This window comes from Corvus moneduloides, chromosome 4 (assembly GCF_009650955.1).
Source record: "Corvus moneduloides isolate bCorMon1 chromosome 4, bCorMon1.pri, whole genome shotgun sequence".
Classification (NCBI taxonomy): Eukaryota; Metazoa; Chordata; class Aves; order Passeriformes; family Corvidae; genus Corvus; species Corvus moneduloides.
Genome location: NC_045479.1, coordinates 24,514,277 through 24,539,514, shown reverse-complemented (window position 1 = coordinate 24,539,514; position 25,238 = coordinate 24,514,277). Strand labels below are relative to the sequence as shown.

The 25,238-nt window shown below is 44.4% G+C and overlaps 1 protein-coding gene and 1 long non-coding RNA gene across 2 annotated transcripts in view; one reads left to right on the top strand and one right to left on the bottom strand.

Annotated features, from left to right (window-relative positions):
• The window catches only part of LOC116442696, a 31,160-nt gene extending 7,961 nt beyond the window's left edge, over positions 1–23,199 (top strand). Inside the window, exons 2-4 of the long non-coding RNA XR_004239623.1 lie at positions 14,902–15,014; positions 15,720–15,838; positions 22,820–23,199. This is a non-coding gene — a long non-coding RNA (uncharacterized LOC116442696). The remainder of the gene's footprint in view (positions 1–14,901; positions 15,015–15,719; positions 15,839–22,819) is intronic.
• Positions 3,003–23,804, bottom strand: FAM83F (family with sequence similarity 83 member F). Its single transcript, XM_032105999.1, has 5 exons — positions 23,193–23,804; positions 19,334–19,501; positions 12,884–13,005; positions 11,596–12,308; positions 3,003–6,720 (listed from the first exon to the last, which is right to left on the bottom strand). Exons 1-5 carry the CDS (start codon positions 23,646–23,648, stop codon positions 6,656–6,658), a joined length of 1,524 nt encoding a protein of 507 aa, XP_031961890.1. The 5' UTR covers positions 23,649–23,804; the 3' UTR covers positions 3,003–6,655.
• Between the last annotated feature and the right edge of the window lie 1,434 nt (positions 23,805–25,238).

Here is a 25,238-nt window from a genome sequence, read left to right as displayed (position 1 = left end):
CTTTTCAAACACTTGAAGTAAGTGCCCTTTTCCCAAGGTTGTCTAGCACCTACACTTTAAGATTTCACACAGTTTCACCAAATACATTGTAACTTCTCAGGGAACCAGCTTTTTCTTTTAAATAATCTTTCTTTGTGGAAGCATCCCCTCCAAAAAAAGTTACATCCCAGAAAGTTGCTTATCCTTTCCTCTAGTAGTGAAGTTTCAGAAAAGCTAGAGCATAACAACAATAAAATAGCCCCTGCTGTGTTGTGTTTCTTAAGCACAACACCCACCAAACAATGCAAGCAGGGGCAAGTATGGTTCTGCCCTTTATAACCAAGCAGCAGCACGTACCTTTTCTTGCATCTTAGGGGGAACCTCAGACACAAGGGTCTGCCTACATAAACCCTCTGCTAGAACATTTATATTCCTCACAATCCCAAGTGTGTAAAATCCCACACCTCTGCTGCTGCAGCTCTGCTGTCACAGACAACTGACATTCCTATTCCCCACACCCTGACAGTGTGGAAGACAGCCTTTGTTTCTAATGCTTGGTGTAAGATCCAGCTCTGGAGTAAGCAGCTTGCTCTCCCGTGTGCTCAGTTTTTTTTCCCCCATTCTCCATGCTGCCATGAGTCTGTAGCCAGCTCAGGAGAAGCATAAACCAGTGTGTTCCAGCAGCCAGATCTCACAGAAGTGTTCCTATTTCTTTATCACCCCGTGTTCTCATGTACATTTAGCTCATATGTGTTACCCCTTTGGCTGGGAGTACTGCTTCAGGCACTTTTGTTTAAAAGTATCACAGTAGAAAGGCTGGAGCATCCTGGTATTAGTGCTGCATCCTGCAATCAGTTGGCTGTTGGTCTGATTGCAGAGAGCAATATCCTTGCTAGAAAAGCCACTCCAGTCTGGGAAATCAAATAGCTGAAGAGCATGGGTGTTCATTTAACACACAGCAGGCACGTGCCAAATCCACCCCCAAGCCCATGCAAAATGCTGATCAGTCCACAGTCCACTGGTGCAACACTTTTCTTTCTTACACATTGGAAATTTGCAACTCAGAAGCTACCTTACTTTAAATAAAGTAAAAGGACAAAGGCCCCTCTGAATAGAATCAATGCTCATAAATGGGAAATATCCTTAACCTGACCTCCCAGATCCTTCCCTATGCTACTGGACATAAGTGCATTAAAATCAGCTCTCATTTTTGTGTTCTAGGTTTCAAGCTCTCTGTAATAGTCACAATCCTCATTATGCAAATGTTGTATTTTGCCTCTATGCTTTCTGCACAAATTCTTTTGGTTGTGTTTTCCTGGCTATGTGCAATTTCACACATCCAATGAAATTTCAGCCTCTATAAAAAAATTGTCCAGTGTTTATAAAATCATTGCTTTCAACACTCCCTGTCATCTAGAAGTTTCTGCTTGCTACCTGAGGCAGGCAGGAGAGCTGTTTTATAGCTACAATTCTCCTACCAGTGACAATTCTAACACTTTAGGAAAAGAAAATAAAACCTGACAAGTCAGATGAAAGGCAGAAGTTGACACTGCAGACAGACAGGCTGGAAAGGGAGAAAGGAGTAGAATTAGAAACATCTCCAAAACTCAAGACATTAACACATTATGTGATTGAGTTTAGGACACACCAGCTACTATGCCCCTAAGTTCTTGTGCAGACACTTCCACCTACTCTCTTACTTCCTTATCTTGCTGAAAAGCACTGCAAATTTGCCCACATTTGGATGCTGGGTGCTGTACGTTGTGCTGTGGTTTTCTGTAACCCAACTCCCCAAGCACACATGCCCAGACTTGTGAGAAAGATGAGAAATACGTGTTGTGCAAAGAGTTAGGTAAACATGTCCCAGCCTTGCTACAGGCAGAAAGGCTTTACAATTTCATCTGCATCCGTAGGTTTCTCTTCCAAGATGGTTCCTACAGTCACTGACTCTGCTTTTCCTAAGCCTTGCTTATTAATGAGGATTTCCAAATTTGCATTTCTTCAGCAGGCTAAGGACAGGGGACATAAGGTCTAGAGACACAAAGAGGTCATTCAGTCCTGGACTGCTCCCTGATTTTGCAAGACCACAGACAATAGTGTCAAGAAACAAAATGGTAATATTAGAGTAGCAGGAAAATGAGGGGAAGGACAAGCTTATCTTTCTTTCTCAGAGAACCTCCCTAAAACAGGTGCAGAAAAAGAAACATCACATAGTGATGGTGGTGCTAATGCTATAAAGAAGCTCAGGATCCACAGAGCCCTGAGATACCCTGTAAAACAAGCTTGGATTAGATAGACTCCTCTTATACAGTACAAATGCAATTGCTACATGGATTTAAAACACTGAAAGATGAAGATTTTGTTTACTGCAAATACTTTTTTATGTACCCTAATGCCCAAAAGTAAAATAGAGGCTGGATTTATTCTGAAACATGGTCAGGAATTTTAAAACAGGCTTTTGTACACACAAACAAAGGGAGCATGGGAAACAAGAGCTTGTGAGTTACTTAAATGTCAAGGATTACATTGTACCAGGTAAAACTGAAATGCAGCACAGGGACTCAGTTTCATAAATTAAATGTCATTGCTGATGGGTACAAATTATATAAGAAAGATGGAAAGGGACACCGAAGTGGCACTTTGTCAGATGCATTTATAGCTGCAGCAAGATACATTTCAGCTGCAAAGTAATTAAAAAAAAAAAAAAAAAAAAAAAAAAAAAAAGAAAGAAAGAAAAACTAAAGTGGACGTCTGCTGCAGCCTACTCCAGCAGCAAGAAAGCAGGAATGAATTAGTCTCTCTTAAGGTACTCAAAGCCACAGAACACTGTACTTGTGGAGAATTTAGCTGCCCACATTTCTTTTAACAAATAGCACCAAACATTGACCAAAGATGCTTACCTGTTACACAGAAACCTGCTCTAATCCAGACAGTACAGGTTCTTGACAAATAAACAATAAAAATCTCCCCAACCCAGGAACTGTAGCAGAGATATTACAAGTGACACTCATGAACACAGTATCTAAATGTAACACAGTATAGAGTTTATTTGTTTCACTTAGAAAAGGTCTCCCACATAATTAACTGGACACATATACATTAAATATATAAATGCATACCAAAGAAACACAGAAGGCACACATTCAGCCAAGAGGCTCCTTCTAAACCACTCACCATTTCAGGCCAGAAGGAGAGAGCTGTGAGCCCCAGCTTACTTTCTGTCCAAAAGCATGACCATAGCTGCAGGCCCCACAGAGCGCCACACAGATCAGCCAAGGAGGGAACGAGATCCAGAGGACAGGCGTCCTCTTGGGATTGTACAGGGTCAGGATACAGAAGCCAAAGAGAGCTTATCTGGCTCTTTTGAGTAGCAACAGAACTGCTGTCTCCCATCTTTCCCACCCCCTCAGGAGGTTGGGTGACTTGCTTACAGGAGGGGCCATCTTGGGCAAGGACCAAATGACAGCTTATTTGAAGACTGCTGTACCTTCAACCACTGCTAGCAGTCTTCCAACATAATTCCTAAGCACTGCTCTTTGCCCCTCTGACCCCCAGCACCATTAACCACATTTTATCTGGAGAGCAAGAGAGGCTCATTTTACAGGTCACAGCCTCAGGTTTCTAGCACCCACCAGGAACCACAATTAGCAAAAAAGTAGTCAAAATCAATGTGGTCACCTCACCCAGACTCACTTCTGTTGCCATAGGAGCAAGTAAATAGCCCAAGTTCAGCTGATTTTATCTTCAGGGAAGAACAAGTTCCACCAGAGCCTGAAACCTCCACTCTGGATCAACAAGGCTGTGTGCATCCTCAGAGTCATGCTGAGTTTAAGGAGCAGATTTATATCATGCAAAAAAGCAAGTTTGTTCTCTCAAATTAAGTAATTAAGCAGTGCGTGATAAGCCTAAGGAATTCTACTAGCCCCTGGAGTCAAGGCATGAGACTGACTTCCACGGAAAGAATTTGAAAACAAGTGAACATTACCTTTCAGGAACTGGTGTGGCAGCAAAGCAGACAAGCAGATGAGAGACTTTCTCTGGAAAGGATATCCTGTTAGTTGACAGGTTAAAGTAAAGAGCTCTGACATCCACCATAGGGAAGAGAAAGTAAAGCACATTAATGCGTAAGCGTAGAAGGAAAGGAAGGGCAAGTGAAATCAGCCTCTTGGACTATTTGTGAATTCACTTCAGCCAAGATGAAGCAACAAGGAGATAAAGGACTTCCTGGAAAACCTGACCATATATATCAACATGGTGCTAATTAGTTAATTAACCTATTGCACAATTTAAAAAAATAAATATTTTAAAAGCCTGGGAGGACAAGGAAGCACCAGATGACACTGTTCTTATCAAAACAAAAAGTGGAACAACATCAGCCTAATAAATTTATGTCTGATCTTTACTAACAAAGTGAAATAAATACAAAGAGAGAAAAAAAAAAAGGCTCCCAAATGTCTGGAGAGTAACCAAAGTATGGCAAAATCAAACTGCTTTCGACAATCCTACAAACACAGTGAGTAGTTTTTGGCACATGAGCTACACACAGGAAGCCAACATGATAACTCAGCTATCAAGTTACTTCTACATCCAAGTGGTGGTGTCATTTCCAACACCTCTTTTTCCCCCATTACCAGGAACAATTTTATGAAATACTGCTCATAATATGAGCTGACAGACCCAGCTGTAAAACTACAGCTTGTTCCCAGAAGGCTGTATGGAATATTATATAGAGTAGGAAGCATTTAACCCTCTAAGTGAGGATGAGTATGTTTAACAGAGGGCACAATACCTTTGGTATTTTAGTGTCTCAAGACATTCTGCATGGTAAATAGAGTAAAACAAACCTGCTTGCCATTCAAGTTAAATATAGTTCAAGGAAAGGCAATTAATCAATTAGTGTATGAATCAATTACATTTTATCATCAACGACAGACAGCTGTTTGAGTGTAACAACCACTACTGCAAGCCAGCACCTGAAAGAATCTTTGGATCACTTGCTTCTGTGCTGGGAGCGCATCAATTGCCTTTGCTGTGAATTTGTTGTGCAGTGAAAAACCCAGATCATTTCTTTAAACAAAAAGCAAGAAAATGAAACCTGTGTTTTTCTGATGTTTAAATATTTTTTTGGCAAGTAGCCATGTTAGTTTTCAGGTATATTCTAATAACTAGGATCTAATTTTTTTAGGTATCACAAGAGGACTTACTTATGACAGCAGAGTATGTAATTTAGATGGCAAGAAAGCAGAGTGAAATGTCAATCTGCCCACTGCAGAGACAAAAACAATCTGTTTATCCACTCTGTTAGCGAGTAGAACTGGAAAAGGGATAGTGAACAAGAGGATAGAAGTGCCAGTCAGATCCCACAGTAGCTATGAGGAAATCATCAAGAAAACCATTAAAACAGCCTGACAACAGTTCTTTTTTGTACCATGCAATGAATTTAGGGTTTGTTACCACAGAACACTTTGGAGGCCAAAAGTAAGAAAGGATTTTTAGAAAGGGACTAAGTGCATTCATTAAGGCCGGGTCCAGAAGGAACTGCCAGAAAGTTGAGGAAGTCCACAGACTGCTGGAATGGTGTCAGAGAAAGACCTCTGTATATACAAGCTTTGTATTTTATGCTTCTGTGATCACCTGTTACAGGCTGTTCTCAGAGGCAGAACAGCAGATCAGATGGCCTTTGGTCTGATTGCACACAATGCTTCTTATGGATCAAAGCTCTCAATTTTAGCATGATTTAGGCTTTGGAAAGGTTAACTTTAAAAAAAGAGTACATTTGAAAAGCTTGCATGCCTCCTCTGCTTCCTCTTTCAACTCTCAAAGATGTGCTCCTTAATCATTCAGTTTCCATGAATGGTAAAAGTATTGCTGAATTAGCAACAAAGAGGATTTCATAACAGCCACTAAAGTCTGTGTTATTGCTCCCAGACCCTGCCCAGTCCTCCTTATCAGGTATTTCTCCTGACTCAGTCTCAACTGCATGTTAAACATTGCCCTATATTCCATTTTTCTCTTTACCACATTCTTGCTAAATCACTTTGTTCGACTGCTACGTTTATGACATGAAACAGTTCAGATACTGATCTGTTGGCCACTGTTAGCTAAACCCTTCTCCCAGACCACTCATTTCTGCATGGGTGAGTGACAACAGGAATCTACAGGAGGAGTCCTTATGGACGAAGGATTGATACACTGTCTGTAAACATCCCTATTTCACCAGAATTTGCCACTTCAATTGGATTCAGCCTTATAGCCAGTCAGATCAATACATTTTTGCAGTGCAGTAGAGTAAACAATGCAACACAGTGATTCCAAGTCTGTAGCTAGACAGACCGAAGTAGCAGCACAAGTTAAGTCAGAAAATCTCCTGCATTTCTCTGGGCACAGAGCGAGCTCTGAGACCAGTCATCACAGTTGTTTTTATATATAAAATAAGTGTGCACATAGACATGTGGACTAATACATTCATCACTAACCCTCTGTTAAGGGACTGACTACCCAAAGTCTGCTCTTCACACAGTAAATGTGCTTTAGCTGGGGGTGCCAGATGCATCCAGGACCTGCAGTGGCTTTACAGATCATTGCATGAGGATATGGCTGTAGGTTCAAAATCAGTCAAGAAGTTACTGTTCCAGCTTGTGATTCACTCTTTAGTTCTCCAGACAATCCTTCCCAATCAAGATAACACACAGGTAGATTGTTTGTTTTTATCACTCATAGTGGAGTTTGGATTCAGGTTACCTGGAATGAAAAGAAGTTAAAGTACTGTTAATGTTAAGTAAATAAGACCTGGATAAAGTTTGGACTCACGCTTCACTCTCTTTTTTTACTATACACCTTGTGTTAGACCTACATTATTCTGCACTCTATCGTGGCTTCTTTTCTATTGCAGTGAAATGAAGAAACATTAAAATAAGAGCAAATGCAGAGTATATTGTGGAGAAAACCATTGGAGAAGTATTTCCAGGCTTTGGCTTGTACCCAATCCAGCTTCAGTGGTATCATCAGATCCCAGCTGGCACTGAAAAATAGTCTGGTCATGCCTTGGGTGGGAAGTTTTCCAAAGAGTGAGGTATGGAAAAACCCCACCAAAAACACAAGGTCATCTCATCCATTTGATACCCACACACATTCTCAGTAGGTTTTTTTCACATTTTGTTTCAAACATTTCTAGTGCCAGTATTTCCACCATTGCCTTTGCAAGACAAATCCCAAGGCCTCAAGGTCTCTCACTAAAGTGGCACAGCATGCTGCCTCAATTTTTTATAATCTTATGTTTTTTCACTGCTTACTCTATGAATTTCTTCTGCTCCCAGTATCTGTACCTTTCAATGCTTGCACTTCTGTCTGGTCTCCTTCATTACAGCCAGATGCTGATCTGGGTGTTCCAGCATATTTGTTTCAAGCGCTGTACAAAAGTGTGTTCAGAGGCTTTTGCCAGTAAGGGAGCTCATCTGTGCTCTGAGCTCAGCAAAGCTTGCATGACTCTAGTGCAAGGGCAGCAGGGACTGAGAGGGGCTGCCATGTGGCTTGGAATCACTCTGAGCAAGGGCAGGCCCCGCTCATGTATTTGTACAGAAGGAAGGTACATGTGCATCTCCCAAGCACTTGGAGCCAGCTGCCAGTTCAGAGTGAAAACAGAGAGGGAAAGTTGCCACAGGTCATGGTGACATGCCACTGAGAAGTCTCAGCCTTGCTAAGTTTAGGGAGCATTCAACTCAAGCACTACCTCTGAATTGGGTTTCAAGTGGATAATTCTTAATGTCACTCCCTTGCTCGTGGGTATTTGATCAATGCTGTCCTTACCTGTAGGTAATGGGGAAGAGAAGAGCTCTCTTTTCTCCCCCTCCTTCTCTCCACTTTCTTCCACACTGCATCTTCTTGATGTTCATGTGGGAGGTTGCACTGCAACCTGCCCTCACTTACGTGGCTGCTGTGTGCTACTGCCTCCTCCCCCCATCTCCCCACAGCATTTCATTCCATCTGTCCCCCTCTGACACATCCTGCACGTTACTATCAATTTTATCATTACTCCTGTCTCCTCCCCACCCCTCTTTCCTTCCCTGTCTGTATCACATTCAAGACCCTCATGTTTATTTTGAAAGATGTCTGTGCTTCTCTGCTTAATTTCATCTCCCAGCCCTTTTATTCTTGTCACTTTCTACTCTTGTCTTCTGACCTTTTTCTACATATCCCTCTACAGTTAGAGCAAACATCCTCCTTGTATGTATCCAACAACGTTTCCCTCTTTCTCTTTAGAAAAGAGGCTGAAAATTCCAGTTACCCCACCCTTCCATGACCTCACTTTGGCTGAAAAACGCTGGCGATAACTAAGCAGATATATCAACGCCATTGCGGTGCTCACTGTAAATCCCATTTCTTGTTGCAAGAAGCACACAAAACTGAAACACAAAATCCTGCTACTAAGTGTATGTATTCCACAGCCATCACTCATGAGGAATGAAGGTCGATACATGGAACAGCTCAGGACAGCAGACCCTTCTGAACAAGCCCACTTCGCTTCTTCCAAGGGAGAACACTAAACAAAAAGTCAGCACCTTCTGAATGCACACAGCTTTCAGACTTTTGCAGTGTCTCCCAGAAACTGCATGAGACATCACTATCTTTGCTGATCACAGTCTGCCCAGCATCAGCTTAAAATTAACAACGTTCTGGTCAGGTTCAGAGCTGCTCTGGTGTTCCTCAGCAGGCAACAGTGAAATTCAAGGGTTCTGTTTATTTGATGATGTGGTTTGAGAAAGCCGTGTAAGACAATGTACAACTTCCATGCAGTGTGCTAGGACAACACCTCAGGGTGTTTATTCAGATACTTAGTTTTAGACATTACTGTCTGTAGCCCTTGTATTTTCCAGACTCCCAATTCTGACTCATAGGTATCCTTTTCTAGCATGTAAATACTGCATCAGATTTTCGGACTCCATCACAGCACACACTTTCATCATTTCCCTTCCCAGTTCAGATTCTCTTCGTCATCATTTGCTCCTACAAGACTGAATCTGACTTATAGCCCACTTGAATAATGTCTTTCAATTACTCTATGAGCTACTCGGGTGTGGATCTGGTCTCTCCATGCATTTGCAAGGTGGGATGTGTCTCTGTGGTACTAGAGAATTAATAGTGACTTTGGAGGATGTGTGCACAGGCAGACCCACGGGGCTTAAGTGTGCTGTTTAATCTTTACAAAAGGTAAGGGCAGCTATTTCAAACTGTGAAGCTCTGAATAATTGCATCCTAACCTGCCTGCATACCAAGTACCTTCTCCTTCGTTTCCACTTCTTACCTCTCTTCTGTCACCCCGAGTATCACAGCACCAGTTTTTACTAGCCTTGCTCAAAGACAAACTTTTAAAACTAAGTCAGTCCTCAAGTTACCCAAGAACAAAATGCCTGCTTGCTTTATACTGGAGCTGGAACTCTATTCCATGGCTATGTCCAAGAATTTTTTATTAAATCCTAAATTAGTAAATTTATTAAATATAAATGATGTATGTGCTACTGATCAAATAGCTGCAGGATCTTCTGGGTAACTAATTTTTTTCCTGTTCTTGATGAGTCTCCATCTATCTAATGTGCCCTCTACCATCTCTGCTCACATGCCACTATGGGATTATTAGACTAGAGAAGTTTTCTCTCAAGAACAGTGATTTAATTCAAGAGCGACACACAAGCCATGATCTTCCTCCAGCCTTTTATGACACCAGATGGCTGAAGTCTACTTACACCATACTTCAAAAGCTGTGGAGTCTCCCACTATCACCATGAACAGGCATTCTCAATTTGCATAAACCAAAAATACTAGCAAGGACTCACTGGAAAGATTAGTCAGGTCAGAAGATGCACTGGGAAAGAAGGCTGGGGTGCTAGACCTCAGCACCTTCCCTGGACCTGTTCTCAATTCTTCCTTCCCCCTTATTGAAAGAGTTGACAGTCTGCAGGAAGTAACAGTGGCAATAAATAGAACGTGAACATAATAGCATGGTAATGTCTCTGTGGAAATGGTCTAGACCAAGCATCAGACTGTCTGGCACAGATCCCCTCTGTTAAAAGGAGCAGGGACATCCCTGCTGCCCGGCTGGTGCAATGCTCCAGCAGGGTGCACCGCCCCACTGTTCAACCCAAGACATCAGCCTCTCGTGCCTTAAGCTGGGCCTAATTCCATCAGGACATTGTGGCAATGCCAGGGCGGCTGCTTAAAAGAGGTGACTGTGAGAATCTCTGATCCTGCCAAGCGCTGATGAATCAGAGATTACACGATTCTCTCCTTCTGTCACTAGAGGGTAGTGCAAGCCCTCAGGTCCATCCCTGCGAGTGGAAATGTCCATGCATCTCCCCACAGGTCTTCACTGATTTTGCTTTTCCTGGCTTTGAGGAATGGGCCCCACCAGCACATAACGTCCGTGCTCAAGACTTACTTGCAGAAAGGACCTCTTTAGACCAGGGTTTACGTCTGCCTCCCCAAATGCCAAACACAGATCCTAAAATGGATCTACTACAATCTTAAATACAGTTCCTCTCTCTTGTGTTCATTTGGCATTTTTGAGTCTGTCCTTCATTCACCCAGAAATATTTCCAGGAACCTAATTAATCACTGTTGTTGACTGTCCCAATACCCTTCTTTTCTTCTTGGTCTCAAGAGAATGCCTTTCCATTTCACATCATGGTAGTTGAAAAGGAATTCAGTCTCTCTAAATCTGCATTTTGCATTCATCAGAGCATGGGATGGTCTCTGGCCAGACAAGTAGAGGTGAAATTTTCTCCTGGGTATTAGTTTGTTTTCCTGATAGTGCAGGATGTATTGACACCCAACACAGCTCACTGAGATGAGGACAACGAGGCTGAATAGTCCACAGATTTACTTCCATCTCACAAAACATGTAAAATGTTGGAGAGTTAGCTATGAACCCATAAATTGTAGAAATCTTTATTATTTGTGTCTTCAACTGATTGAAGCCTTGGAAGGACTTCATGAAAATATCGATCATGCATTAGCAAAGAAAGAACAGTTGAGATCTAGTGATGTACTTCTTTGTAGCTTCTATATTCATGACCTTCTCCCCCATTTCAGATGGTGGTAGAAGAGCAAATTAAAAAGACTTGCCCCCTCTCCTCCACTCCTTGTCCCCTCACCTCAACATAAACACGTTTTCCTCCCTTCTCCACCAGGAATTTGTCACAGTAAATACACCTGCCTAAACTCTAATGAGGAAAGGAGGGATTACACTGAAAATCTGTCTGTGGCCTGCTAGCCACTACAATAGTGAACATAGTGCTGCTGTTTATTAGGCAAATGCACTTCATGCACTGAACACTGGTTAACACAAGGCACTGTTCACCTTTCTCTCCCTTTGTTGCTCAGAAGTATAAGAGACACCCACATGAGAGGTACCAACTTTACAGTAAGACTGCCATTAAATTGCTTTTAACTTAAATCACCTGTATCTTTTGATACAACTTCTACTCTTTGATCTCTCCCATTTTGATTCCAAGGAAATAAGAGGATCTACTCACAAGTGCCTATAGTGGGTATGTTTGCATCAATCAGCCAAGCTCAGAACAAGGGACACAGAAAGCAGAGTATGCTGGTAAAAGGTTGTACCTGAGTTGCCTCCAGTGCTCCGAACACTAGCATGGCCAATGCTGAGCCTCTCATATTCCAGTTTCATGTTCCCAAGGTCTTCTCCCGAATGTCCTTCACTGGCAAAAGAATTGGCCTCAATGCTTGAGCCTGGAGACCGCTTGGCCTTGCGGCTGAAAAGCCCACTGGCAAACCGTTTTCCTTGCTTTGCATTGGTCTGTGCATCTTCTTTCTTTATGTCGCGAATAGACTCTCTGGATTTGGATTTATTTTTCAGGTCCATGTGGAGCCGGGACAACAGTTTCTGGGGGCTCCGATTCAGCTTGTTCAAGTTCTCTAGAGGTGGATCTATTTCTGGGAACACTTGCTCCAAAGTGACTAAGTCATTCAGGAACTGATTTAACCGTTTCTTTGACTCACTTGTTTCCTCCTTTTCCATGTTTCCCTGATTGTCTTGCCTATGCCGTGAAGCCCAGAGCATCATATCACCACGGGTTGCCCCTGCTACTAAACCATACTTGGGGTTAATGAACTTCCGAGCCACGGTGGAGGAATGAAAGCCTGGCTTCCCAATTCCAAGGAGGAATGGGTTAGCAATACCCAGCTCCTTGTATAAATTAACTTCCTCTGAGATGGCATAGAGCTCACGAAACTCAATGTCGAACATCTCCACGTGCTGTCCTGTCAAGACGAGCAGGATGTTTCTGTCAATGTGGGATGAAGTCCATGTGAAGCTAAGAGGAGAAAACAGAACCAACATTAGATTTTGGGGTGCATACTTGACCCAGCCCACCTAACAAAACCTAAGACACTACATGGGAATATGTACCATTGTGCCATTTTCCCTTACATCCTTGGCCAGACAGGCCACAATAGATACATGGTGCAACATTATTCTCGTTTAGACATGCAGACCAGATCTGGGAGAAAAGGCCCTGAAACTCTGAAGGACAGTTTACCCTTTTTAAAAAGGCAACACTGCATCGACAGGAAGAGTCTCTGGACTGAAAACCTCACTGAAGAGAACTGAGTACAGGACTGGTGGGGAGTCCTTGCAGACCCCTACCTGATGCAGTGTGGAACTGTCTGTCTCTAGCCCTCTGAAATGGTCTGCCAGCATGGCTACATTCCATTCTCTGAGAAGGGCTCTATGCCACCTTCTCTGTTGTCCTACTCCAGTTTCTACAGATGCCACACAGATTACAGAAGCTGGGATAAGAAGGGGAGTGACATGTGAAGAAGACTCTCAAGCAAAGTCATGGCTATTCTTTAAATAAATGCCTTAATACGTTATGCAAGAGTAACCCACCTGTATGATCCAGTGGCCACCTTTTCACCATCCACCATCAGGAATCGGGATGCCAATGTGCCTCTGATCTTCCCCGATGGCATGTAGAACCCAACTCCCGTCACAGAGCGTATGCGGATATTCTAACCAGGAGGTGAAAAGACAAAATGTCACAATAAATAGGGCAGAAAATTAGATAATTGCCAGCTCCAAGTCTTAACATGTCACTCACATTATCTCACTACTTCTGGGACTACAGCTCATTTTATATCAGCCACCAGAAGGGCTGCAAATGGAAAGCACAAGGCTGTAAGTCCTATTGTCATCCTCTGTCTACACAGGTCACTCCTCTCTATCAGTTTATAGCCCTGTCCAAGGGGTCAGCATCTTCAAAACCCTGCCTGCTGTCTTCAGCTATTCACTTGAGCCACTGGCAAGACAATGCTGTCAGATAAGTGTCTCATCTAATGTCCTGAATAGATCAGTGAAGAAGAATTTCTGAAGATGAGGAAGAAAAATCTTTTCATAAAATGAATGGAAGTAGCTAGAAAAAGAATACCTCTCCCCAAACCTCACATCTCACACCCTTTGGTCAGCAAACCCACAAGAAATAAAACGAAGCACTATCATACACAGAAAACCCACAAAGTTAAGGTTACATGATTCTCAACAATAGACCAGGGCCTTTGCATACTGTAAGGGTATATTTGCACATTAGACTGAGTGTTACTCTGTTCATGGTCCTGGCTGCACAAAGCTGAACTGCCAAAGTGTCTAACATGAAACATTCCCCCCTCCCCTCACCCCAAACCCAAAACCACTGAATGTCAGAATAAGTCTGGAGCAAATTACTTGTCACTCTGACACACAAATCTAGAAAATTTTCTTCATTCCACCATATTTTATTTTTGGTAAGAATTCCTTAACAGTGAAAAGCTAAAAGGCACTGTGAACTGGAGTCATAAATCCAGCGCTGGGAGTCAGATAGTCCCAGGCGTAGTGGCAGTTCTGATACTATTCCATGTGATGTTCTGGGAAAGTCAATTCACCTTTGCTTCATTCTTCCCCCATCTGCAGAGCAGAAGAATCAGGAGGATTTGGCTAATGCTAGCACAGCCTCAGATCCCACAAAGAGCTAAGTCCTATTACTATAAACCTCACTGACAGCTTAAATATTGATAGGCTGTAGAAATAAGCATGCAGGAATGAGTGATTATATGAATGCAGATTTCTTTCAAAAGCTGTTTTTCTGAATATAACTCGTACCTTTTGAATCCGCTTCTATTTCCCCCACTAGAACACAGCAGTGGAAATACAAATTCTGACTAACAGTAACTGATGATAGTACTGTTTTGCATTCAGCTGTTGCTTGATCTGTCTGGAGTCCTGTGTGGGCATTAGTTAATTAATGCTCCCAACACTGCTGAAAGTATTATTACCCTGTTTTAAAGATGAGGAGCCTAAGAGAGAAAAAGATGAAGGGGCTTGCCCAAGGCCTAGCAGTGAGTCATATGTGTGGGATGCTGAAAGCAGGTTGGGTAGAGCACAGGAGAAAGGGTGCCCTTTCCAGTAGTTAAAATAACATTTGTAGTTGGCTGGCTGGTCACCTGAAATAATTTTTTTTCCCTTGCTGATTAATGTTGGATGTGGCATTTGCCAAATCATGGTATGCTGACTGCACGAGGCAAGAAGTCACTCAACAGCTCTGACGTGATATGTACTCCTGTGAATCAGGAAGTATCAGCCTGTGTGAGCAGAAAGTTTCCCAGCATATGTGGAGTGTGGATCTTATTGTGTTTGAATGTTCTATCACCTTCTTTTGTGGAAAGAAAGCACACTTGAATTTCTGCAGTAACTGAGCTGTACGTAACAGAGAGGCACAGAGGGGATAGAACTGAACAGCTGAGCACATAAACCTCCCTGAATAAAGTAGGTACAGGAGTGCATTAATACATCTTGAAATGCAGAGAACAAGCACAAAGTCATATAAACATCAAGTCACTTAACAGGTTATTTTTATAATATTTTCTGCCTTGAAGGATCTTGGAGCACTTGTAGACTGCTATGTCAAGCAGTACAGAAGAAGAACAAGCCTGGGTTCATGTACTGAAGACTGCACAGTAACAAAAGAGGAAAGATAAATATAAATGAGGTGAGATTTCAGGCATTTTCAGAGGGCACTAGAGTTACAGTAGCAACAAGTATTTTGGGTAGAGGACCAGTTAGCTCACCAGATAGAAGTGACCCCTCCAGATCCGTATTATTGCAGAAGCCTCCTTAAGGTTTGTTTTGTCATATCCTGGCTTATGGGAGCTGCAGTCTGCATTAAATTTCCATGTTTCCTTTCCACAGACTTGCACCGCTCCTCATCACAAGCAGTGACTAACACCTCCCTGGCTGCAGCTTAATATGGCTGGTAACAGTCAAGCCTGACGGAGCATCCTAATACAAATAGTAAGGAATTGGTCTTCCTTGCTTTATTGTGACACACTTTTAAACGTCACTCTGAAGCCACAGAAAGCTAAATTAGACCCAATTTAGAAAGTCAGTAATGCTGTGACTGACTTGGGAGATGTAGGTTGTAGTGCTTACAAACTGGGGCTGAGTAGGGGGATACACAAGACAGACCCTAAAGGGAGGTGTTGTAACTGCTTCCACCAGGGAATCCTGTGTGTACCTTCCCTCTTAGAATTGGGAAATCCTGTGTTTGCCCTTGACAGTTTAGGAAAAGGCATGCTTATTGACAAAATAGCGTAACTTGCAAGTATTCAAGTAGAACAGGATGGAATGCAACTAGCTGGGACATGGCCTGCCAAGATCATTACTAACTATTATCTATTTGTGTCTTTACAAAAAGAGAACACTGCAAGCTCCCGTTCTCAGAAGGTCACAAGCAGCCTAGAAGAATACTCTAGCAGACCATTAAAAAACCAACAGCGCTGCACTACAGCACATTCAGCTTCTCCTTCATCTGAGGTAGGAATCAATGACAAAACCCATAAAATACTGAAATGAAATTCCAAAAGTTTCTTAGGCAGAAGCTTTTTAGACTTTCTGAAGTGAGAGGAGAAACTTCTTATGTGTTGGGAGAATGAAGGTAAAAATTAATGTGAAGGTGAACTTCCTGCAGATAAGTCATTCCCTGGGCTTGCTTGGAACTCTAGGAGAACTCTCTGTCTTTGGGCAGGAGTGTCTGTTACTGTGGTCAGGGTTAACAGGAACATGAGGACAAAAAGCCCTTATCTGACAGCTGGGGAGAACATTCACCCTCAGGTCCTGAAAAAAGAGGAATTTTTGAGGGGCTGTGAATTTTGTGTCTATGAGGACTCTGATTCACTGTGATCTCTGAAGAACACTCTTGTGTCAAATGTAACAGAAGTCTGACAAACCATGTCCTGTAGGCTCAGGAAGCCACATGACTCATACACACAAGACATGCTCTTACAAACAACCCATGAACATTCTGATGATTGAATTAAAATACATTTCTAGTGAACTCTGGCCTTCAGACAAAAATTGAGGTTTTCTCTATTCATGCTTGGAGTTGGTAAAGAACTCTTACTCTTTGCAGGGTGAGGTACTGTCTTCCTACAGCAGTTTCCCTCCCATGAGACTGTCAGCAGATCATGATACCTTGCCATCTCTACAAAAATAATGCAATAGCCAGGAATTTTGTGAAAATGCCCGTCACTGTACATGGACAAAGGGCAAAACAGTAAATCTCCCTGTCTTAGGACTGTTGAAGTATTCACTCTGCATTGGATGAACAGGGAAATGGGACCAAAAGGGCAGGAAACACAGAACAAAACGAGTATCTGGTGGTGACAGAAGACAGAATAAACATTGTGACCCTGCAGTTCATGGGAGTGCATCATCTCTCTCCCCCTGGGATCAGAACTTGCTGCTAAACCTTAGAGTTACATCTCATGCGGCTCCAACTTTCCAAGAAAAAAAGCCATCCTCTGGACCTTGCATGAGCATTCCAAAGGAAAGGTGGGCAGAAGGCAGGAAAGAGTATGAAATACCATTGCTGGCAAACTAAGTCTGGTGAAAACTGGTGAAAATCTTCTAGAATAAAGCAAAATGGTAATGTAAGAAGGAAATAACATTTTCCCTGTTGCTGAAAATCTGTAGTAGAAACTTAGACACCAAAGCAGATGTCAGGAGAAAGACTAATAGATAAGAAATGAGTGAACGATAGAGCTAACTCAGCAATTTCAATATCCTCTGTGATCAAACAGTGCGGGACAAAACGATTCTGCCTGAACAAGACCAGAGGCCCAGCTTGCTTTCTTGCTTTAAATCTGGATCTTCAACCCTTGGCACTTTACATCAAAGAGGAAGGGCTGGGGGGAGTCCTCAAGGGGAAGCCTTAACCTTGCTTGAGCTTCCTTGGGTATCCAAAGCCTGTTGCCAGGGAAATCCCTACATGATGGTTTCTGCTACACTGACCCAAGCAGCAGCATAGGTACATCCAAGGCAGCCTTGAGATGAGATAAGAGAGCATCTTCCTTGAGAGGCAAATGACTTGTTTCCCATTCCATGAAGAATCTCCCTGGTCATTCCATAGAACCATATACGGAATTAACTGCATTGACCTTAGCAAGACTAACAGAAGCCTAAGCCATACTGGAAAAAAACTACAACAACCTTCAGGGGAATTTAAGATCCAGCATGAGATACTTGTGAAAAGAGGGGAAAAATTTGAAGGACAGCAATCTGAGGGCTGAAGCTCTGCAGAATAGTGAACAACTAGGTCAAAGGATGTTAAAAATTTCTTCTCGGTGGACTCCCTTCAACTCAGCTTGCACTGTTTTTAGCTGAAGAAGTCTAATGAAAACCAGCATGGGCTGCTATGAAAGAAGGGAATCACAGAAGGGACGCAGAAAAGTTTTCTCCTTCTTTTGATTGCATCAGTTCTAACTGTACCTCCTTGGAGAGAGTCATAGAACTAGACTGCTGCAGGACCTAGGCACTGCTGTAGCACGTCACTGAGATCACTGGTTGAGGAGTGTAAAGTCTGTGTAGACCTGTGGAGAAGGATAAGAGGAAGAGCAGAAGGGGACCACTTACTGTTTAGAGACAGAAAAGACAGACTGAAAGGAACTCACCTCTCCAATAGCATCACAACTCTTTCTAAAAATGCCAGGACATCTTTTCATTCACTCTGTCCAGGAGTTAAAATATTGTAGCACTGAAGACATCATTTCTGTACATGATGACACGGCGAGAAAAGTACTGGGAAACCGGTACCAGAGCAAATGGAACTACTGCTGTGATTTCACAGTTATGTACCAAAGAGACACAAGCCTGGGACACACAATACCACTGGCACTTGAAACAGGTCTGTTATAATGATGTCTGTGTCTTGCTTTCAAAGACACCAGGGGGAAGGAACTTCTGTTACTGTTTTGGAGAAAGATGAGAAAACTTCTCGGCTGGATGTCTTTTTTGATGAAACTCAGAGCAGAGTGGTAGTTCACAGGAGCACTGTTCAGATATACGCAGGTAATTTTCATCCAGATTTAAGACAGCTCTCCTAAAATGATTAATATGAGACTCTATAATCTTCAGAGCTTTTTGAGTTTTGGTTGTGTTTTGGGGTTTTTTTAACTATTAATTGAGTTTTTATGGAAGATCCACCCTTCCTTCAGGCAAAAAGCACTTCCCCTCCCCCCCCCCCCCGCTACTACTCAGAACGGTTGGATCACAAAGAGGGGTGAGTCTGGCATCCTATAGGTTGTTTCCAACCTAGCAACTTTTTTCAGTATTCAGAACAAGTCTGTAGTGGCAACAGTGACTAAAACGATGCAGAAAAAAAAGCAAGGAATACAATACTAACTAGAAACACACAAAGGATTTCAGTCCATACATAATGGAGTGAGATCCCTCTGAGGCTGCTTCTGCCAACCAAGCTAGACTGACTACTCTGCTGTGCCGCATGCACTGTATGAAGGCACGCTCTGATGTGGGACTGGGCAGCAGCTGTGCCCCTCAATCCCTTAAATTCTCCTGCAGAGGAGGACTACAAGGTCATTCACTCCTGGATGATCACTGCTGGATAGGAAAGTCTTGATTTCACAGAGTATATGTCCTGTAAGAGGGATCCCTGCAGACAACTCAAAGCTACCGGGACTCTAGTTTGGATCCTCACATAGAAGACCTATAGGAATTTCCTCTGATAATTTTCTCCCCAAACAGGAATTTTTAGGTCACAAGAGCCAAGAAAATATACAGATCCCTGTCTTGGGTGAAAGGCAAAAAACCCCAAATCTTTCCTTTTTCTTTCCTTCTCTATTATCAAGCCACTCTGTTATCCCTCTGTGCTCCATCAACCCTCTCTAAGAGCTGTGGTATGACTTGTAGCGAGGAAGAGATGTGTTTGCCGGTCCGAGCGAGTTCCAAGATTCATTACAACCACGAAAGGCCATTGACCTGCAGGAGATAATGGTTCAGTACTGAATATCTTACCCGGATCTGCAAGTCACTGAGGTCAAGACATCTGCACATTTCCAGGAAGAGCTTCACACCCTCCTCATCTAGGATTATATAGACTGGGATCCAGCGCTTATATGCTGCATCGACAATATCACGGAAGATGTCCCGGTCTGTAAATACATCCATGACCACTGCAATAATCTGGAAACAAGAAGATGGTAGGCAGACAAATAAATAAATAAATATTAGGAACTGAAAGGAAGGCCCGTCCCAGTGGTGCAAAATAAAGGAGAGCACTGATACCAGGTAATGGAGGGGAAGCCTGTAGGGAGATGAAAGTACAGGGATGTACATGCCCAAGCGCTACCAATAATTGTAATTTTCTGGGTTAGCTGCTGCACTTTGGAAGGAACTTAGTAAATGCCTATGAGAGTTCTCCTTCTTCCAGGGGGAGATGACTTATTTCAGCAGCCTGAGGAATGCCAAAGCCAAATACCTAGTTTTTCCTCTGTATTGAGAAACTTCCATTGTCTCGGTAAGGATTCACTTAAATGAAGAAGAGCACTGAAAATAGATTGAAAAAAGAAGACTGAAAACACAACTTTAACACTTAACCTGAAGGTGTGTAATGGAAGAATGAATGTGCAGAGGAATCAGGGCCTGCATCCTCAGCCACCATGCATAGTGCAGACAACAATAATTCTATTTTCTTTTTTTTCCCCCCAGTTCCCTGCGAAAAGTCTGCTCTCAGGGCTGGCTTCCCAAGGAATAGTTTATAGAGCTCAAACATAAACACCTCATATTCCTCAGGAACGGACTGGAGTGTGGTCAAGATTTGGAGGCAAAATGATCATTCCCTCTCTTCACATATACTGTTTTTCTGGTAGAAAATGAAACCTTCTTTCCAGGCATAGATTTTACATAAAAACAAAAGGTTTCACTGATGTGAGAGACAAGCCTGAACATTTATAGGATGAGTAACAACAAAAAGAAGAAGGTTGTGGGTAACTTTATGCTGATCTTACAGAAAGGGAGACAAAGACAAAACATGTATCTTTTACACCATTAGGAATACCAATTCATTTCTCTGCCTGAGTTATTCTTCCCAGCATTTTAAAGGTTATCAATGGAGGAAACTACTGTTTTCCTAGTCCCTCTGCATAACATCAGCATGCCAGGTCAGAGCTGTCATGCTGACAGTATGCTGGGAATACAGTTGCCTAAATTTTAATTTCCCCTGTGCTGGGGATCACAGTAATAAGCCCAGCTGTGCTGGGGATGGCATATACAGGTGTGAATGGAGCTAAATACTGAATCACACAGCAGGATTTCCTTCACTTGATGCGTGGGAGAGGTGCAGCACTCCTGCAGGAGCCCCCTAAGGAAGGGGGGAATAATTCTCCCCAGAGACCTCTTTCCTATGAAAAACGCCCTTGGACAAGTGGCTTTTGGGAAAGTGGTGCCACGGTAAACATCCCCCACTGTGTCTGCTGAGTCTCTGCTTGTTCGGCCAACAACAACCAGCACATCTGCTCCGTCAGGCTCCTTCTGTCAACACTGCTTACACCAGCTTTTCTTACTTAGAAAAAGAAAAAAGAGCTGACATTGTATTTATGCTCATCATTAACATGTAAGTTCCTGATACAGGTGAGCTACGGTGGAGCTACATCATACTAAGTCCCACAGCGAATTCAATTAGGCAGGACTTCAGGTCCTGCCTTGGTTCTCCCTTCCCAGCAAGATGCAGGGAATGTTACCAGAACCTCTGAAAATTAAAATACAGTGAACTTGTGCCACTTTGTTTCTGAACAACTTCATATACAGGCAAATCATAATTAAAGGCATGACCACTTCTTGCATTAACTCAGGCCTGTTATGCTCCCTCTCCCCCCACACACAGTGGTATGGATGGAGTTATGTAGGAGCAAGGATTCCAGATAATATTCATTTGAAGTAAGAGCATCCACATAGGGAATGGATAGCAGAAGCACAAACGTCTTTTCTCTCCATCCGCTCCACTTGCAATGAGTGTAATGATTGCAGAAATTACAGCCCGTCCTGGACAAACCATTAATTCTCAGTACCGGCTTTGCATGTGAAGGGCTGGTTCCTTCCAGGCTGTGGGGCCCTGGGTCAGTTCAGGCTTCTTTGCAAGACTGTGGGCCAGTGAGAACAGCAGTCAAAACTTCCCATGGGCAACTCCTGTTGTTGTGTTTGCCATCTCAAACCCCTGTCACTGCTGGTGATCTGTCAAGATCACCTAGCAGCATTCTCAAGCACAGCAAGTCAGAGCATGAGTGTCTACCCCTGCAAGATGTTTTCCCCATTTCTCTTCCTATCCTATGGGTAATAAACTTATTTGTAGGGCCCATAGGTGTGCCTAGCTCTTAGTAGGAATTTTAAGATTGGCAAGTTAATGCTTGCTAATCTCATTGCAGCAAGGTAGCTTAATTAACATATGTTTGTAAAATACTGATGATAAGCCACCCACAGGCATGTGCCACATATTACCAGTATCTGTTTAGACCCCTCTCGGAAAAAACAAACCCAACAACCCCCCCTCTCATCTGCTGATTAAAAAGCTGCTACCTGGAGACTTTTGTTGCCCGGGCCAGCTCAGCTGAACACAATAGGCATAGTTATCTATTAAAAGGACCATTAAACACTCAAATGGCTGTTCAACATGAAACCAGCTTTGGGCTGGGAGGGGCACAGTTTGTCCAGTCAGTGAAAAAATAAAAATCTACAAAGGAATTAATTATTTCTAGGTGCCAGGCACGGCTATTGAAAAAAAACCAACCTTTCCCAGTTCTTGAATGGTCTATAGAAGCCTTCGTAGCAGTGCAAAGAGGAAGTGAATTTGCACTAGATCGGAGTGTAAGGATTTTACAGCTTCTGTCTTCTAAATGACTGATCACACCAGTAACTGAACAGAATTACAGGGTGTGCACAATTTCTGAGAGCAGGGAGCTGAGAAGATCTGCCAGATTAATACCTCTCTGTAAAGTTTTCTGTGTTTCCCGGCAGATTCGGTTTGAACAAGTCTGCAAAAGTTGTGCATATATAGTGTGTGCTGGCAGAGGGGAACAGGTGAAGGAGGAAATAACTGCTGAATTATAAAGCAGAAAACCCAGAAAGCTGCAAAACCAAGCGCAGGAATGTTTCTTACACTGTTCTCCCCTCTACCCAAGAGTTGTGTCAGCTCTGACGGGGATCTTTTCCGGGGTGGTCTTCCCCGGGAATTTCACCCACATCCGGGGTGGGTGACAAAACCCCTCGTCATTGCCCCCACCTGCTCAACGCAAGCTCTTGTAGCATCGTGGCTGGTTTGTTTCCTTGCCAGAGGAGCCCTATCACCACCAGCAGTCATTTCCAGGCAAAGATAAATGGGAGGAGCAGCCGTGTATTGTCTGCACTTTGGCTACTTGTAGTCCAGGCTGGATGGTGTTGAGACCACAAAAAATAAACCCAAAACCCCCACCATCCCATAAACAAACACGCTACCCTGTCTTTATCTAGGGATACCTGCACACACCGGAGGGGTGGCTGTAACAGCATCATGACCTGCCTTCCTCTACATCCGGGAATGAGGCCGGGACAGGACAACGCGAACCACGGGTACAGAACCCCAACTGAGGGGAGGTGGAGGGGTTTGCAGAGCTTTAACCCCATCACAGGCATCATCTTGGGCAAAGCGTAACACGGCCGGCAACAAGGCGCAGGGAACGCCTGGTGCCTGGTGGACGCCGACCATTGCATGGCCAACGCGCTCCTCGTGCTTTGTAACGAGGGCAGCCCGGCCGCGGCGGCTCTCGCCTGCCTTCCACCCCACATCCCGAGCCAGACCCCCGGCGCGGGTGAGGGCGGGCAGGGCTGACCCTTCGGGCCGTACCTTCTGCGCCTGCTGGATCATCTCCCGCACCACCTCCTTCAGGTGCGGCGCGCTCTCCTCCTTGCGCGGGTGCGTGAAGAGGGACACCCGGCTGATGCCGCGGTAGAAGGTCTTGTCGGTCCAGCCCAAGTCCAGCGGGGGCACCTCGGTGTCCGAGCACTCGGGCCAGTAGGCCAACGACAGGGTCTCGCCGCCGGGTCCCCGCGCCACCTTGCCGCCCTCCCGGGGGTCGTCGTAGCCCCGCCAGCCGCCCCGCAGGTCCTGTAGCTCCCGGCCGGAGAGGAAATCGCGGAGCTGCTCCTTCCTCAGCGCCTCCCGGTACGCGGCCTCGCCGCGGGTCACCAGCGCCTCCAGGGCTCGGCGCTGCTCCTCGCTGTAGTAGAAGCGGGCCTGGGTTTCGGTCACCTTCTCGTTGACGTGCAGCTCGTCCAGCAGGAGCACCTGGGACTCCGCCATGCCGCCGGCAGCCCCAGCGCAGCGCCGGCCGGCCGGGAGCGAGGGCAGGAGGGAGAGGCAGGGCCGGGACCGCCTCACCTGGCCTGCCCGAGCCCGCCCCGACGGGTGGGGCGGCCGCTGCCCCGGGCCCTGGGGACACGGCTGTCCCCGCCGCCCTGCCTCTCTCCCAGACCCCTGCGTGGCCCCTGGGGAGGGGGGTACGGATCGCGGGGAGAAGAGTTTCTGGGAAAAGGAGAACAACCTGACCTAAGAGATGCAGGATGAGATGTAAGATAAAGGGAAGAGACTGGTTATGCGGCGGCCTAAACCAGCTTCGAGGGATGTGGGTTAGAAATCTTTAACTAACTTGTGAAATTGCATCCTAGGAGTGAACTTAGTGCATTGAAATGGGAAAACAGCACCTCCGAGGGAAGACCCTCACCCACTGAACACACGAATTTGGAATACCCTGTACCTTTAAACCGAGGCAGGGAATGAGAAGGCAGTAGTAGTTTAGCCAGGTAGTGATGTAGATTCATTATGCAAATGCTGCCTGAATAGGATTGTATAAATATGCTTGCAAATATATACATTGTATATGTATGTATAAATACGCTTCCTCGCTTTGTGGATTTACCACTTCGCACCCATCTCTGCGCAGACATGAAATAAAATCCAGTATCTTAACTCTGTGTGTGGATCAGCTTCCCCACAGGGGAAAGAACCCGGATTTGGGACAGCACCTTGGCATGGCTGGCACCAGTGTCCTGACTTCAGTGCTTGGAGGAGAACCAGGCCTGGGCCGCAGGTGTATTCTGGGGTGCAAATGCAAAAGCCTATTTAAGAGTTTTTCCCCCACTTTTTCAGACTTGGCAGCCACCTGCAGGGTTCTCATGAGGAAGGGGGGGACACAACTGGGGCCACGGAGATGGGCAGAGCGCAATGGTGGCCACAGGCAGTGACCTGTTGGCTGCAGTGAGCTGGTAGCCGGCCCCCTCTGAATCCACTGGCAGCTCAGCGGCTCCAGAAGAGCAGGCGGTGGGTATGGGGACCCCAGCTTACAGAGGGGAAGATGACAGAGCGATGTGCCAGAGGCCACCCAGCAGGCTGGTGGCAGAGCTGGCAATAAAACAGCCCTGCTTCCAGTCTCTGGCTGGGAGCATGAAAAAATACCCACATGAATCCTATCGGAGAGACTGGGGGCTGTCATGTTAAATTACGATATTTGCGAGGTGTGTGATCGTTGCTAGGGGCCCTAATCAAGATTCCAGTCCCACTGCGCTTTGCACAAACAAAGGACAAAAAGCAGCGCTTCCCCACTGCAGCCCAGGGACAGAGCTGGCAGGGAATGAGCAAGGAAACAAGGATAAAGTCAAAGGCAGGAGTGAAATACAAACATTCAGAGGCATTTGCAGTGCTTTACATCTGTGATTAGCCCTAAGTGCTCACATGCAGAAAAAAAACTGTAAGGGAACAGAGCTTCTGGAGCTGCTCTTTGTTTCCTCTCTCTAAGAAATCACCTGCCCTCAGTGTGACTTAGTTTAAATAAGCAAGGGTCAAGTGGGCCACCACAGCTCATCCTGTGCTGTTCCTCTCCTTTAGGTAAAAGGG

Excerpts from the sequence above, each read along its gene's own strand:
- FAM83F (XM_032105999.1), bottom strand. The coding sequence starts at position 23,648 with ATGGCGGAGTCCCAGGTGCTCCTGCTGGACGAGCTGCACGTCAACGAG. Across the intron at positions 13,006-19,333 it reads TCAGTGACTTGCAGATCCGG|AATATCCGCATACGCTCTGT; the intron begins GTAAGATATTCA and ends CCTCCTGGTTAG. Across the intron at positions 6,721-11,595 it reads GAGCACTGGAGGCAACTCAG|GTAACCTGAATCCAAACTCC; the intron begins GTACAACCTTTT and ends TTTTCATTCCAG.